A 14,546-nucleotide genomic window follows, 5' to 3' on the forward strand; every position below is an offset into this window, starting at 1 on the left:
CTTACAAAATTATTTGCCTCTTTCCATACTTGGCAAAACCAAAATCATGCTAGAGATCTTTTCTTGTTTATAATTTGGGTGAAAAACTGTATGTTGCTTTTAAAAATCAGAATATACAGACCCCTGGGCATTAACGTCCCAGCTAAAAATATAAAGAAACAAGACTCGTGTTCTTTCTTCACTTCCTTCCCACTACAGGTTGTCCAAACTCCATACATCAGTGTTCGTAGTGATGCAAGCCTTCACCTTGAAAGAATTCGATTGCAGGATGCTGGAGACTATACCTGTATGGCAAGCAATGTTGCTGGGACATACAACAAAACAACTGTTGTCAGTGTCTTTGGTGAGAGAAATATTTCAGCCTTCCTGGATTTTTAGTGTACGAATGTTCTCAATAAAATGCTCAGGACACACCTATATGTAAGATATTTTAAAAGGAGATATGGATTCATCATGCAGTTTGTAATTCTCTTGTTCAAGACCCATTGACTGAAATGAGGTCTGTATATTCTCATTGTATAGCATTGGCCCTTGTGCAGAAGACATAGTTTAATGGTGGTCAGTTGAAAGCTCTCACTAAAATTTCAAAATTCCACAATCATTCAAGACTTCTATTCAGAATAATATCACTGTTGAAGGGCAATGTAATAAGTAGATAAAGAGAGGGAAAGAAAATGGTTGACCTTTTTCAATTTTGGCCTCATCTAGCACAATGCAGTCCCCATTAGGCAACTACTGAGAGAGTGGTCTTCTCAGGAAAAAAAATTGTTCTCAGTTCTGCTCTAATGGATATTCCTTATATAGTTTTATGCAGTGTAATTATATATTCTCGGGACTAAATGAGCTGGGTATCTTGTTTATTGCAACACAGTTTCTTGTTGTTTCTCCAAATGGTTGCATATGAAAGACACCAAGTGCAATCTGAGAGCCAGTCAAATGGTGTAGTGGTTTCAGTGTTGGACTAGTACTCAGGGATACCAGAATTCTAATAATCCCTACTCAAGCGACCTTTGGAAAGTCACAATCTCAGAGCAAGCCAATAGCAAATTTCCTCAGAATAAATGTTGCCACGAAAAGTCTAGGAGAGCGTTGATTAAACTTTTGTCAACTTGAAGGGACAACACAAGAACAGCTATTTGAGACACAGCTGGAGAGAGAAGAGAAGGTGCTGCAGTTTCATAGACATTGGAATTTTGTCCTTCAGTTGAATAACTAATTCAAATCTCTGCTTTATCCTGTTGTCTGGAACAAGTTAAATGAACTCTAACTGGGATAACAGGTGCTGTATACGTTAGTGTGGGTATTTGAAACTGAAACATCTCTCCTGAGTAACATTTGGGATTTACACTACATTATCAAGTAATAAGATATAATAGCTGGAGTAGCATTGACAGGATCCAAAATGTATAAATATAACATTTTTTGAGGAAGCAATGGGAAATTCAGTAATAAAAATGTAGTAATAGCCAGACCTTTAAAAAATGAGGAAGTTCCCAAAAGTGTCATTTTGAATCTACACGATAGTTAGTTTCCAGTATACAACTCCTACAGAAGGATATATATGTGGATCCTTGGATGTTTGGCCCCCACATATCTGCCACCTTCTTTCTTGAAAAACAACAGCAAACTCTCATTTGTAATCATGTGACATTACAAGTTGATGTGATTAAAAAGGAATTAGCTAATAAATGCTTGTATGGATGTGGCTATAAAAATAATTTTTTCATTAGACCACTCAGCAAGGATAGCTCACATTATGACTTAGAAGGAAGGGAATACTCACATGATTTTCATTCTTTGTGGTTGCTTGAGGTATTTACAAGCCACACATTAAACCTGGTGACAACAGTCTGCAAAACATTTGTCCTCACTTAAATTTAATTAAAAAAATTAAGTACATTTTGGAAGATGTTCCAAGTCTTTTTTTTAAATTGAAAGCCGTTTCATTATGTTAAGATTTTCTCAATCTTAACTGGAGCTTTATGTAGCCATAATAAGAGGTGATCCCATCTTATCTTTCCTTTCTCTTTTGTCCCTCCTCCCCTGCTCTGATGATAAAGTTTAAAAATCCAAAATGTGTCATGATTTCATCACCATAAACATTGTGAGTTTCCCAATTCACTGAACTTCACATGGTTCATTGTTGCTTATGGAAATCAGGAAGCAAACCAAAAGGCAATGGGTTGTTGTGAGTTTTTTGGGCTGTATGGCTATGTTCCAGTAAGATTCTCCAAAAGGCAATGTCATGTCACATTACTGGAAGAAGTAGAAACAAAGAGGTGCAGATCTGCTGCTATTATTGACACTCAGAAATATCTCGTAAAGTTCTGTCCCAGTCTGAGATGAAAGTAGGACCTTTTGTATGTACTTGCTTTGATGACAAAGGTCTCTTGCTAATAATGTGCTAGGTTTTATAAATAACAATATTTCTTATGTAGTGCATGACATAAAACAATGTGGAATATTTTGCAAAGTGTCTCTTTATTTGTGTTTCAGTTCTACCTATAATTCAACATGGGCAGCAGATATTCAATACTATAGAAGGCATCCCGGTTACATTACCCTGTAAAGCCAGTGGAGTTCCCAAGCCAACTATAGTTTGGTCCAAGGTGACTGTCTTTTCTTATTTGTAGTGAAAAATTGACTGAATTTGTAGCTGAGCAACAACATGAGTTAATGCATCCATTAAATTTAAATAAATTCCCATGTTAGCAAAATCTCAAAACCATGACTGTGAAAATGAAAGGGTATCTTTTACGAATGTCTTTTACATTTCTTAGCCAAAATCAAAGCAGCATAGACATTTGGCAAGGTTGACCTTTCTTCTCAGCCTACTCCTGCCAGCATATCCACCAATACCCAGCCAACTTGCTTTCCTAATGGTTTTTGAAAAGAGTTGCCTATGTGCACAGAGCTATTTATTTAAATACTTATGCAGCCCTTCAGTTTTCTTCTTCAGGATGGCTTAAAACTATTCTGAAGTCCATACCAGAAATGAAACTGATGCAACTAGAACAAGAATAAAACTAATAAAAGCAGAAAAAACAACATGAGCATAACTATAAGTACATATAAAAATCTTAAAATATCAATAGGAAAAGTTTTAATAGGTCTTAGATCCATTAAAGCCCTTAATAAATAGCAGAGTATCTAAATTGCTGAGTGAATGGAGAGGAAGAGAAGCTCTATTTGAGAATTTTCCCCTCTAATTGCACAGAGGGAATTGGGGAAATATGGTGGATCCTTTCCCATACTACCCCCAATGTCATTCTACTAATGTAGATAAGGAGGTTTGAACTGATCTGCTCATCTACAGCTCCTTTTATACATTTAAAAATATATATGCCTGTATAGGTTTAGTGTATCACATCTAAGGTGGCACAGCCAAGATAGCTCTACTTTTTGCTATCTGCTACATTTCTGAAGACAGGGGAATGCTGAGCTGGGTGAGCCACCAGCATTCTTTGGCAGAGAAAGTTCAAGATCTTGTAAAACTATATGATTTCATATGATTGAGTCATGGCAGTTAAAGTGGATTCATTCTATAGTATAGATGCATCTCAGGTTTTCTTCTCCATTGCTGAAAGCTTTGGTGTTCTAGCACTTTTGTTTTTAAAGAAGAAATTCTAAGCAGGCAGCAACTGTAATGCACACCTTTTTGAACCAAATGACAGAGTGCCCCTTTTGCCCTTGTGCATTATATTTTTTTGTTTCAGGTTTTTGAAAATTGGGTGCGCATTAGATTTGATGGTGCATTAGATTCAACTAAAGTTGGATATTTAGAACCCTAAATTTCCATGAAGCATGCCTAATATGATGATGTGTAAAACAGTTTGAGAATGACAAGAACTCTATCAATTTTTTTAAAAAAACGTGGTGGGGAAGATGCTGAGTTAGACAGACCATTCTTCTGATCTGGGATAGCAATGCTTTCATTGTTGTTTTATCTAGGAAACTTCATCCCAATGGTATTTTTCTGTCCTTCACAGAAAGGAGAGGTAATTCCTCCCAGCAATCTGAAATATTCTTCAGGATCTGATGGGAGTTTGTATGTAGTTTCTCCAGGAGGTGAAGAGTCTGGGGAATATATCTGCACTGCAACAAATCCAGCAGGCTATGCAACACGTCGAGTACAACTGACTGTCTATGGTAAGAGAAAGTGAAATCTCTAGGAATCTAGGAGCTCTCTACATATCAATGCAACAAGTTGTTTTACTTTGAGAGCAAAAATGTGGTACAGTGTTCCCTCACTTATCACGGGGGTTAGGTTCCAGGACCACCCGCAATAAGTGAAAATCTGCGAAGTAGGGATGATATATATTTATACATTATTTTAGTAGTTATACATTGTTTTAAGTCTTTATCAACCAATTGTGTGTTGAGAAATCGCCTCCTTCTCCTCCCATTGCTTGGGCTCCTTTTCTCTCCCTTTGGCTTCTCCTTCCTCCCTTCCTTAGGCTGTAAATTGTAATTTTTTATAACTTATAATATTCTTTTAGAGTTTATTGAAAAACCGCGAAACAGCGAATCCACAAAAAGCGAACTGCGAAGTAGTGAGGGAACACTGTATAGGAATTGCCTCATGATAAGAGGTAACATATGTTACTGAGTTTAGAGATAATGTTGTTGTTTGGACATCAAAACATAAATTAGCGTTGATTCTGCCAATGTGGGAATCTAGTGGGAATCGTATGCTTTTCCATGTAAACTGCAGTGATTGAAAATTTATTCCATAGAATGTGTTACATAAAAGCCTTTTGTTTTTACATATTATACTCTTGTTGTACAATAGGATCCCTTAGAAGATATAGATTGAGACAACTGTATATTTCCACTTAAATTTAACAATATATTCCTTTAATATATTTTTCTAGTGCACTGTAACACAGTAAGAGCTAGAAGGATCCAGTGGGTAGACTATTCATAGCCTGAAAAGCTATAGCCTCAACCCCCCCCCCCCCCCGTCACCATTAAGTCACGTTTAAAAGATATGTGCATTAAATTCCCTTCTGGGCTGAAATTCAACTGTTTTTGGAACTGCTTTCTCTGGAGTGTGGGTGGGCATGGAATAGTCACTAGGTCTTGGCCCCTGTCCTCTCACTTTAAGTATTTGGCTCAAGTATTTTTGGCAGTTTTGATTGTAAAATTCAGTATACTGGTGTGGCATCAATAAGATTTTTGGTGATTGCTTCCTTGTATTGCAGCCTCACATGACACAGCTCCCTCTATTCAGTCTCCCTGCCAGATGATCTGACAGGGTTCTTTTTTATTTGTTTAAAATGGGTATGTGTGCTGTCAAGTGATGGAAAAGAGAGAAGAGGAAAGACAAAGATTGGTTATGTGACTTGCCTTATTCATAGGCTCAATGGGTATTTTGAATCCCAATATTATATGTATGTGGGTGGTTCATCCACAGAAGCAGATTGCAACTATTTCACACCATCATTGTGGTCATAGGCAGGGCCAGAAAAAATTTTTGGAAGGGGTTTTGAAAATTTCGGGGGGGGGGGGGGGGTTGAACCCCTAGCACCCCCTCCCCTGGCTACAGACTTGTCAATATCTGCTTGAGATAGTGCCTGGAGGGACTCTTAATGTTTTGCGTCTCATAGACTTAGCATGGGGATTTGGTTAACCAGTTAAAATTCATGAGTAAGCCAGGTTTTTAACCTGAAAAAATTCAAGAGGGGGGTTTGAACCCCTAACCCCCCCCCCCTTGCTACAGGCCTGGTCATAGGTACTTTGACCAGTTCATCATTGAACAACCAACCTTCTGGTGATGAGAGTCTGTACTTAGCTTATTCTGATATCTTTTATCAGCTTGTAAACCCATTTACTTGAAGGAAAGTTAAATTCATTGTCACAGGCATGTAAGCCCAGTTAAGGGCCAGAGGGAAACATTCGTGCTCAGCACTTCTTCCCTACCAATAATTAACAGTGCCATTTTATACATTTCTACACAGAAGTAAGTCCAATTGATTTAAGTGAGACTTACACCCAGAGAATTACAATCTTACTCAAGAATAAATTTCATTGAACCCAGCAGGAAATAGATTCAAAGAAGCATGGGTAGGACTGGGTTACAATGTTTGCTGGGTTACAGACAGTGAAATTAGCTGTTCCATCATGTGGAGAACCATGCCATCCAATGGGTCCTCAAGGGTTCTTCAACACTCTCTGGAAGGAACATGGGATAGAGCCCAAACATCTGAAATGAAATATTTTATACATACCTATATATTGATAAATGAAGAAGCTTTGATGATGATATGTCTTATTTTAGTGAAACCAAGAGTATCTAGACCAGGTGATCAACAAGGAGGTTCAATGGGAAATCCTTTAGAAATATCTGTGATAGCTGGAGAAGAGGTCACGCTTCCTTGTGAGGTGAAAAGTTTACCACCCCCTGTGATAACCTGGGCTAAAGAGGTGCAGCTGATTTCTCCCTTCTCTCCAAGGTAACAGCCTTGCTTTTGTCTTTTTGTTTGATTATTTTATTTGTCCTCCTAATATCAGTAAAGGCTATCATAAAACTGTTAGGATGTTTAAATTCCCCATTTAAGCAAATTCCAGACATAAGAATCCCTTTCCAGGAACAAAATTTGAATCTGGAAGTGCATTTTAAGACCCATCTACACTGTCATACTTCCTCCAAATCCTTGCATGCTATTTGTGGTTTTCTGTTCTGTATACAATACAACAATTGTTGCAGAACACATTCAGCATAAACTAGTCACTGAATAATATTTTCATTCTGCTTGGCTACATGGATTAGTAATGCTTCTTTTTAAGTAAGGCTATCTGTCCTATTGTAGGTGGTTATAATAAATAACACGTTTCAATCTTCATTCTTCATACCAGACTCAACTTTCCATCATATTTTTAAATATAAAACTAGCCAAAAATTAATCCTAGCTTCTTTGTATTTGACATATCTGAGTTAAATGATTTCTGTAATTACTAACATTGTAACTGAGCTATGGAACCAACATAAGTCTCAAACTCATGTGCAGCCACACTAAACCCAGAAGCAGTTGAACCATTGGGATTTGGCCTTAGCCTTTGGCAACCGTGTATACCTTCTTTTGATTGTATACCTAATTCCTAAACATTTCCTGACTAGCTTGGTCCTCCTACTGTGCAATAAATTAGTGCCATTATTTACAAACGTATATGTATCCTTGCAACTGGCTTGTAAACTGAGATGAAAAGTTAGGATTTCCCACAGAATAAGGAAAGTGTTTTTTTAATTTTTAAAAAAAACATTGTGATGTGCAACTTGCTATGAAAATCCAAAGTCACTTTTAAAAAAAATTGTTTTCTGTAACTCACTATGAAGCTCTCAAAGATGCCCTACAAATGACAAAAAGATCACCAAACATTACATGGGAAAAGTACTTTTTCCAGTTACTTTATTTTTGGAAGAGGAGCATCATAGTGTTACCCCCAAAGGAATGAGTTGTATAGTTGTTACAAGCTTGTTGTTGCAAGCCTTCCATGTCAGCTTAAAAACATGGCTTTTAAAGCAAGCCTTTAATCTTACATAGGTTTTTAAGGATTAGTCTAAGGATTTACTGTGGGCATCACATTGACTGTGTCAATCGAAACAACTTGTTTTGATCCACAGCTATGACTGCATTTTATGAATTTTAATGTTTTACATTGTAATTATATATGTGTGTTATTGTAATTCTATGGTTTTATTGTTTTAGATTCATGTATTGTCTATGTGCAGAACTTTGCTGTATTTTGTTAGCCAATCCGAGTCCCTTTGGGGAGATGGTGGTGGGGTAGAAATAAAGTTTATTATTATTTATTATTACATGGGAGGCATCATTTCCAAGATCGGCCTTCCTCATTTTAACTAACTTGAGCCTTTGGTATTTTTGGTTTCTTTCAAACTGGGGCTGAAGCACATGTTCAGTGCAGTCACATAGCACTGATGTACCATTCTGAATTATAAATCAGTTCCATTGAATCATCTTATTATTCGTGTATCTGGGGTAATGTTATTTGTTTTCATTGTAGTAGATGGAGAAAATGGGGATCCAAGGCCAAATAACACACTGACAGTTAATAAAATGATATTACATTATGTCATGTTTTATCTCCCATTTGAAATAATTGCTGTTGTTTTTAAAAGGGTAGATAAAACACTGCTTGCTCTGAGGCTTACCAACGGCACAAGGCCAGAGTGAATGTCATTGCTGTGACTTGTTAGTGTTTCTGGGCCTGTAGCCTAATACTGTAAAACATACTTGACTTCTGGGAACTACTATTTGGGGGTGGGGTGTTAGAGGAAGTGGGAATTGAGGATTTATTTTCCCCAAATTTTCCACTCATTTCATATTAGCATAAAGTTTAGAAACAGCAAAATACAGTACTGGTCCTATGCACCCCCACCCCACTATTCAAAACCAAGCAACCTGTATTCTAAGAGAGCAGCCTGGCAATATAGTATTGGGATTTTCAAATGACAGGAAGGATTTTCAGTTTGCACATATAGCCTCATGTTGCATGGCTCAAAATCACGTGAGACTGTTTCATTATGTAGTTGGACTCTTGGTCCTCATCTCCACTGACCATTTAATGCAGTCTAAAGCCAGCTTCAAACTGCAGGGCCAAACAATAAACTCTCACAAAAGCATGTTAAAGAACCTCCTTAATGTACATCAGTGCTCTGTGGTTTGTGTAATCACCATCTGGACACTAAACTGGTTCCAGGATTTCCTATGTCATCATTTGTACCCAGGGAGAGCTCCCTCTATCAGCTCCAGCTCCATGCGGGGACATGAGAGAAGCCTCCCACAAGGATGGTAAAAACATCAAAAACATCCGGCCATCCCCTGGGCAATATCCTTGCAGGCAGTCAATTCTCTCACACCAGAAGCGACTCAGGTTGCTCCTGACACGAAAAAAAAAAAGTACAGCGAAACCATTTTCTTCCATCCCAGTTTGTAACTGGTCGGTGCAGATGAGGCCTTGGTCTTGCCCTATTGTCGTCTCCCTACATTCCCCCTTTCCAGCTGTCATTCCTGCCTCAGCTGAGCCTATCTTGTGTTTAGCTTGGCTTCACTCTTTGACTCTTTTGCTCAAGTTGTTCCTCACCTGACTCAGATTATACAGCTCAGACACCATGTCAGAATATGCCATTGGGAGCGCTGTTTGTCATGGAGACAGATCTAACTTTATCTTAGCCAGGCTTTCTAATTTTTGTCTTTTCAGGGGCTTAGCCAGCAATGCTTCTGGCCAAGTTGTCTGTCTTTGTTTTGGCTTGTTTGCAAGGAGACTAAGGACTTTATTGCATGAACCCACTATTCTACTACAGTCACATTATCATTGATAGCAGATACATACTGAGTTGAGCATCTTCAATATTGTACCCTTCTTCTACCATACAATTATGCTGATTTATCAATTTGCGATCCTGTGATTATGCTTCTCCATAACACCAACTTCCCACACTACAACTGCTCCCTAATTTTTTATTATCAATTTTGGTAAATTTTGCAATGTCAGCTTCGGACAACAAAAAGAGGCAAATATAACTATAAAATCTACACAATAAATAGGAAAACAGACAGTTTGGGAATAGCTAAGGAAGATATTGCCTTCCTGCTGAAATGCTGGCACAATAGCAGAAGAGACCATCACCCAAAGTAGGTAATGGGAATGCTGCAAGATTGGGAGCTATTGGGGGACTGTGTGGTTTCCGGGCTGTATGGCCATGTTGGCAAGGCTGGCATCCTCTGCAGGTGAAATGTCAGGAGAAAATGCTGCTAGAAAACTGCCAGATAGCCCGGAAACCACGCAACATCCCAGTGATTCTGGTCATGAAATCCTTTGACCATACATTGGGAGCTACTGACAGGTTTTATGAAACTCAAGTTGGTGAAATTATGGGGAGGAGGCAGACTGGCAGTGGGAGGCACACGGCATTGTTCCATGCTGGTTTTCCTGTCTCTTGCAATTAAGTTCCAATTTGTGATTTTTAAAAGATCTTCATTTTCTAACATACTGAATATGTGCCAGCCATTGACAACCTATCTAAAAACAGAGTGTTTTCTACAACATCTGGTTCAGATTTTGAACTTTTCTTTACCACTGGTTCATACAGTTCCTTTTCTGTTTGGCATCTGTGCTTTTTAGTCACCTCAGTGAGTTCCTCACTTCCTAATCTGTTTGGATATCTGTATTTCTTTGTAAGGAGGAATTTCCACAAACATCAGTGCATCACAGGAATCTCCCTCGGCTACGATGTAGACAGGACCCAAAACATGGCTTATTAAAACAGATTACTTGCTTGGTTTTAATCTTATTTCATTCTTGAACTAGGTGGGACGAAGAAGTCAGACAGGCTGCAAGCCCAGCTGAGTAAAACCCAGCCCTGTCTGAGCAAAAGTAATACCGAACAGATGCTTTTTAATGAGTTGTGTTCATTACTAATGTCTAAGTAATGCTTATTCTCCTTGTGCTAAATATTTATACAGCCGTATCTGTGTCCTATTTTTCCAGACACACCTTCCTCCCTTCAGGTTCATTGAAGATCCTTGAGACACGAGTTTCAGACAGGGGCATGTATATCTGTGTGGCTACAAACATAGCTGGGAATGCAACCCAGTCAGTGAAACTAAATGTACATGGTAAGTGGTTTAAACTCCAGTAAAAGCCCTTTCTGAATGGGTAAAGTAGAGTGCATTACATATATGCAGAGTTCCTGAGAAGGTCACTGGCACCAAAATTAAATGGGCTAGAGAGCCAAACTATCCATTCAACAGCTATTAAGAGTCTGGACAAACAATATTTTTCTCCTAAAGTATATTTTAGTGTGTCTGACGGCGAGGGGGGCGGGATTGATGTAATAGTAAGCCCAATGTTTTGCTATACATGTATTTAAGCCTATATTTTGGCCGTGAAAAGCAGCTTCTCTAAACATGTACAAAATTATACAATTGTTTCTTTATTTGCTTTAAAAAATCCCTTGCCGTGTATACCAGCGTGTGCCAGCATTTGTGCCTCACCTGCCAAAATCCACTCAACAGTACTAAAACTAGGGATGGACAAAAAAAATTCATTGAGTTTTCATTTCTCTGCAAGAACAACCCATTTTGCTCATTTAGGTGAACAACGTTGAAAAACGTGCACAATTAAAAAATAAGTATATTTAAGAAAAGCACAAAAACATCCTTAAGTCTATAGGAGCAATGGGTTGAAGATATATACATTAAAAAACTAAAGTTTAGGAAAAAACATACACAAGAAGAAGAAAATATGGGAAAAGATGAAAATGCCAGTGGAGTTCTGAGAAATGCAACAAAAATGTGAGAGGTAGATTTTCCTGTCTCTAACTCCTGCTATTGTTCATCAGCAATGTTACATCTTCCCATTACTTCAGGACCTTATATGTTTGTTCCCAACTCAACAACATGCTACTGTTTACCTTCATTTAATGTATCACAATAATTGTGCCCAGTCCACCCCTCTTTTTTCCTGGTTATGTGGTGATCAGGACCTCAAAAAGCTCTGTAGTAGTAAGAAATTGCCCCTTCTATACTGCCCTATATGGATTATCTGCTTTGATAATCTGTATTATATGGCAGTGTAGAAGAGGCCTTAGATAAATGTCTGACTGAGGCTGGCAATACTGTTAGTTAGACTAGACCCCTGCTAGATCGAGAAATGGGAGCCCCTGGTGGTGCAGCGGGTTAAACAGCTGAGCTGCTGAACTTGCTGATTGAAAGGTCGGTGGTTTGAATCCAGGGAGTGGAGTGAGCTCCTGCTGTTAGCTCCAGCTTCAGCTAACCTAGTAGTTCGAAAACATGCAAATGTGAGTAGATCAATAGGTATTGCTCCAGTGGGAAGTTAACAATGTTCATGCAGTCATGCCGGCCACATGACCTTGGAGGTGTCTACGGACAACGCCTGCTCTTCAGCTTAGAAGTGGAGATGAGCACCAACCCCCAGAGTCGGACATGACTAGACTTAATGTCAGGGGAAAACCTTTACCTTTACCTAAGATGGAGAAATAATATCATATGGTAAATGGCAAAATATCCTATGTTCTGTATATAATAAGCAGGTCACTTAATGACTTGTAGCTAATGTTACTCTTTATAGAACACTTATTTTTCTTTCTCTAATTGGACTGCATTGTTTGAAAGGTACATATTTTTTTAAATGGTTACTTCTTGCTGTTACTCTAAAGTTATTAACTGGAAGTCCTTGGCCGCTTCCAGACATCACTTAATGCATGCTGAAGTGGGTTTAAGAAACCCGCTTAGATGTCCATACACCACCCCCTAAAGAGCACGCTTTCCCCGGTGGGTGTCTAGATGCTGTCCTGGTACCTTTCAGGAGGACCCCCCCCCCCCCCCCAACTTTAAAAGAGAAAATAACTTATCCGGCTGTCATTAGACCTCTCCTGAAACATACCAATGTAGCTCTAATAGACCATGGAGGGGGGGAGCAATCCCCCCCGGTCTCTTAGCACTATATTGGTATGTTCCAAAAAGCATGCAAAATGGCATAAGGATGGCCAGATAAGTTTTTTTTAAAGGATTTAGGGGGGATTTGGGGAGTGGGTGGGTTGCCTCTTCACTTTTTTGGGCCCACTGGGCCTGAAGAAGCAACTTGGGCTGTGGGGACTGACCCCTCAGTAGTCCCAGGACTATCGAGGAGTCTGTCCCCTCATGGCCCATACTCCATTAGACCTGGGTTTTTCAGGAAGTCCAAGGTCTAATGGAGTATCAAATTAATTTGGGACAAAGCAGGGTTTGCCTGCTTTGTCTTAAATTAATTCGGTTTTACAGGAGACATCGTTTAGAGGCCTCCGGTAAAACTGCAGGAGCTCCCGCGTTTTGGGTCCTGTCTGGATGGGCATAATTTGGGCATAATGGAATAATTTGTCTTTGTTTTCTGACATGTTTGTTGAAGATTTAACAAATGTGATACTTTGGTATCCAGTAAATTGCGTTGGGTGGGGAAAAATGTTTTGTAGCTCATCCTAGGAAAAATTCCAGGAAAAAAAGATCATTTCAATTGTGTTTTTTTATCAGCTAAAGAAACAGCTGTCACATTTCAAATGGCAAAGTTTAACAATCTGGTGTTTAAGTTTTAGGTTAAAGTTAAAGCCCAAGATGTCTGGTTTTTTTTTGTTTTTTTTTTTTTACATTTTATTATATTTTTCTTATTTCTTACAAGACATTTAACAGTAATGCAATGTCACCATTATAAGTGTTCCCCTTCTTTCTAAACATACCCATACTCCTTTCAATCCTTCTTCCAATTCATAGGTAAAAGTAAAGGTTTTCCCCTGACGTTAAGTCCAGTCATGTCTGACTCTGGGGGTTGGTGCTCATCTCCATTTCTAGGCCGAAGAGCCGGCATTGTCCGTAGAGACACCTCCAAGGTCATGTGGCCGGCATGACTACATGGAGCGCCAATTCATAATATGTTATAAAACATAGCTCTATCTAATCCAGGGGTCCTCAAACTTTTAAAGGAGAGGGCCGGTCTACAGTCCCTCAGAATGTTTGGGGGGCAGACTATAGTTTGAAAAAAATACGAACAAATTCCTATGCACACTGCACATGTCTTATTTGTAATGCAAAAAAACCTTCCAAATAATGAAAGAACAATACAATATTTAAAAATAAGAACAATTTTAACTAACATAAACCTACCAGGTTTTCAATAGGAAGTATGGGTCTGCTCTGGCCAATGAGATAGTCATGTCAGGATGTGATCGGCCCAGCATTCACACCAAGCTGATCTGTTCTCATCCTGCCAGAGTTAATTGGGATGGGAATGGCCTAACTGATAAGAGCCATCTGGCTGGGAGGATTGATTTGTGACATGCTCTGGCCTTCGAGCCTGGGATAGAAATGTTGACAGATAGGTGCGAATGTGGAAGGGGGGCCAGGGAGAAGTAGTTGTTTGATATGTTGAGGTTTGGGCAAGTCTTAGTTAGTAGTAGCTTTGTTTTCATCTTGGCAAGAAGGATATCAATAAAGTGTTTCCACGGAATTGTCTGTGTGAGCTTGCTTTGTGTCCTATAGCTTCCAAGGACTGGCATTCAAGTTAATTGGGATTGTTGTTTGTTGTGTGCATTCAAGTCACTTCAGATTTAGGACAAGCCAAAGTCTAAAACTGACAGCGGGGACCAGATAAATCACCTTGTAGGGTCGCATCCAGCCCATGGGACTTAGTTTGGGGACCCCTGATCTAATATCTTGCATCTGCATATCCAATAATTTCCATTGCATATTACTATTTATCTAGTATATACAAAATTTCACTTGGTGCCTATGTCTGACAAAATTTTAGTCAAGTTTAGATTCTGCCATTGTTGTATTTTCACAACTTAGTATATTGCATTTGAATATAATGTATTTTAACACTATGAAAATGTTTGTCATGTCTTATTTATTGTAAGGTATTATTTTGATCCTCCCCATGATTTTGTGCATAAGTAATCAAATTTAATTCAATTGTTACTGTTCTCAGGTGGCAGCTTTCACATTGGTTAACATAGTGCATTGGTAGATTGT

The 14,546-nt window shown here is 38.7% G+C and overlaps 1 protein-coding gene across 2 annotated transcripts in view; it reads left to right on the forward strand.

Moving 5' to 3' along the window:
• The window catches only part of hmcn1 (hemicentin 1), a 312,600-nt gene that overhangs the window by 159,121 nt on the left and 138,933 nt on the right, over positions 1 to 14,546 (forward strand). For both annotated transcript variants that reach the window (XM_062980741.1, XM_062980742.1), the window contains exons 19-23: positions 199 to 343; positions 2,497 to 2,609; positions 3,990 to 4,149; positions 6,281 to 6,455; positions 10,513 to 10,640. In XM_062980741.1, coding sequence (XP_062836811.1) covers positions 199 to 343; positions 2,497 to 2,609; positions 3,990 to 4,149; positions 6,281 to 6,455; positions 10,513 to 10,640 — 721 coding nt within the window. The remainder of the gene's footprint in view (positions 1 to 198; positions 344 to 2,496; positions 2,610 to 3,989; positions 4,150 to 6,280; positions 6,456 to 10,512; positions 10,641 to 14,546) is intronic.

The sequence above is a fragment of the Anolis carolinensis genome, chromosome 4 (genome assembly GCF_035594765.1).
Source record: "Anolis carolinensis isolate JA03-04 chromosome 4, rAnoCar3.1.pri, whole genome shotgun sequence".
In the NCBI taxonomy this organism is placed as follows: domain Eukaryota; kingdom Metazoa; phylum Chordata; class Lepidosauria; order Squamata; family Dactyloidae; genus Anolis; species Anolis carolinensis.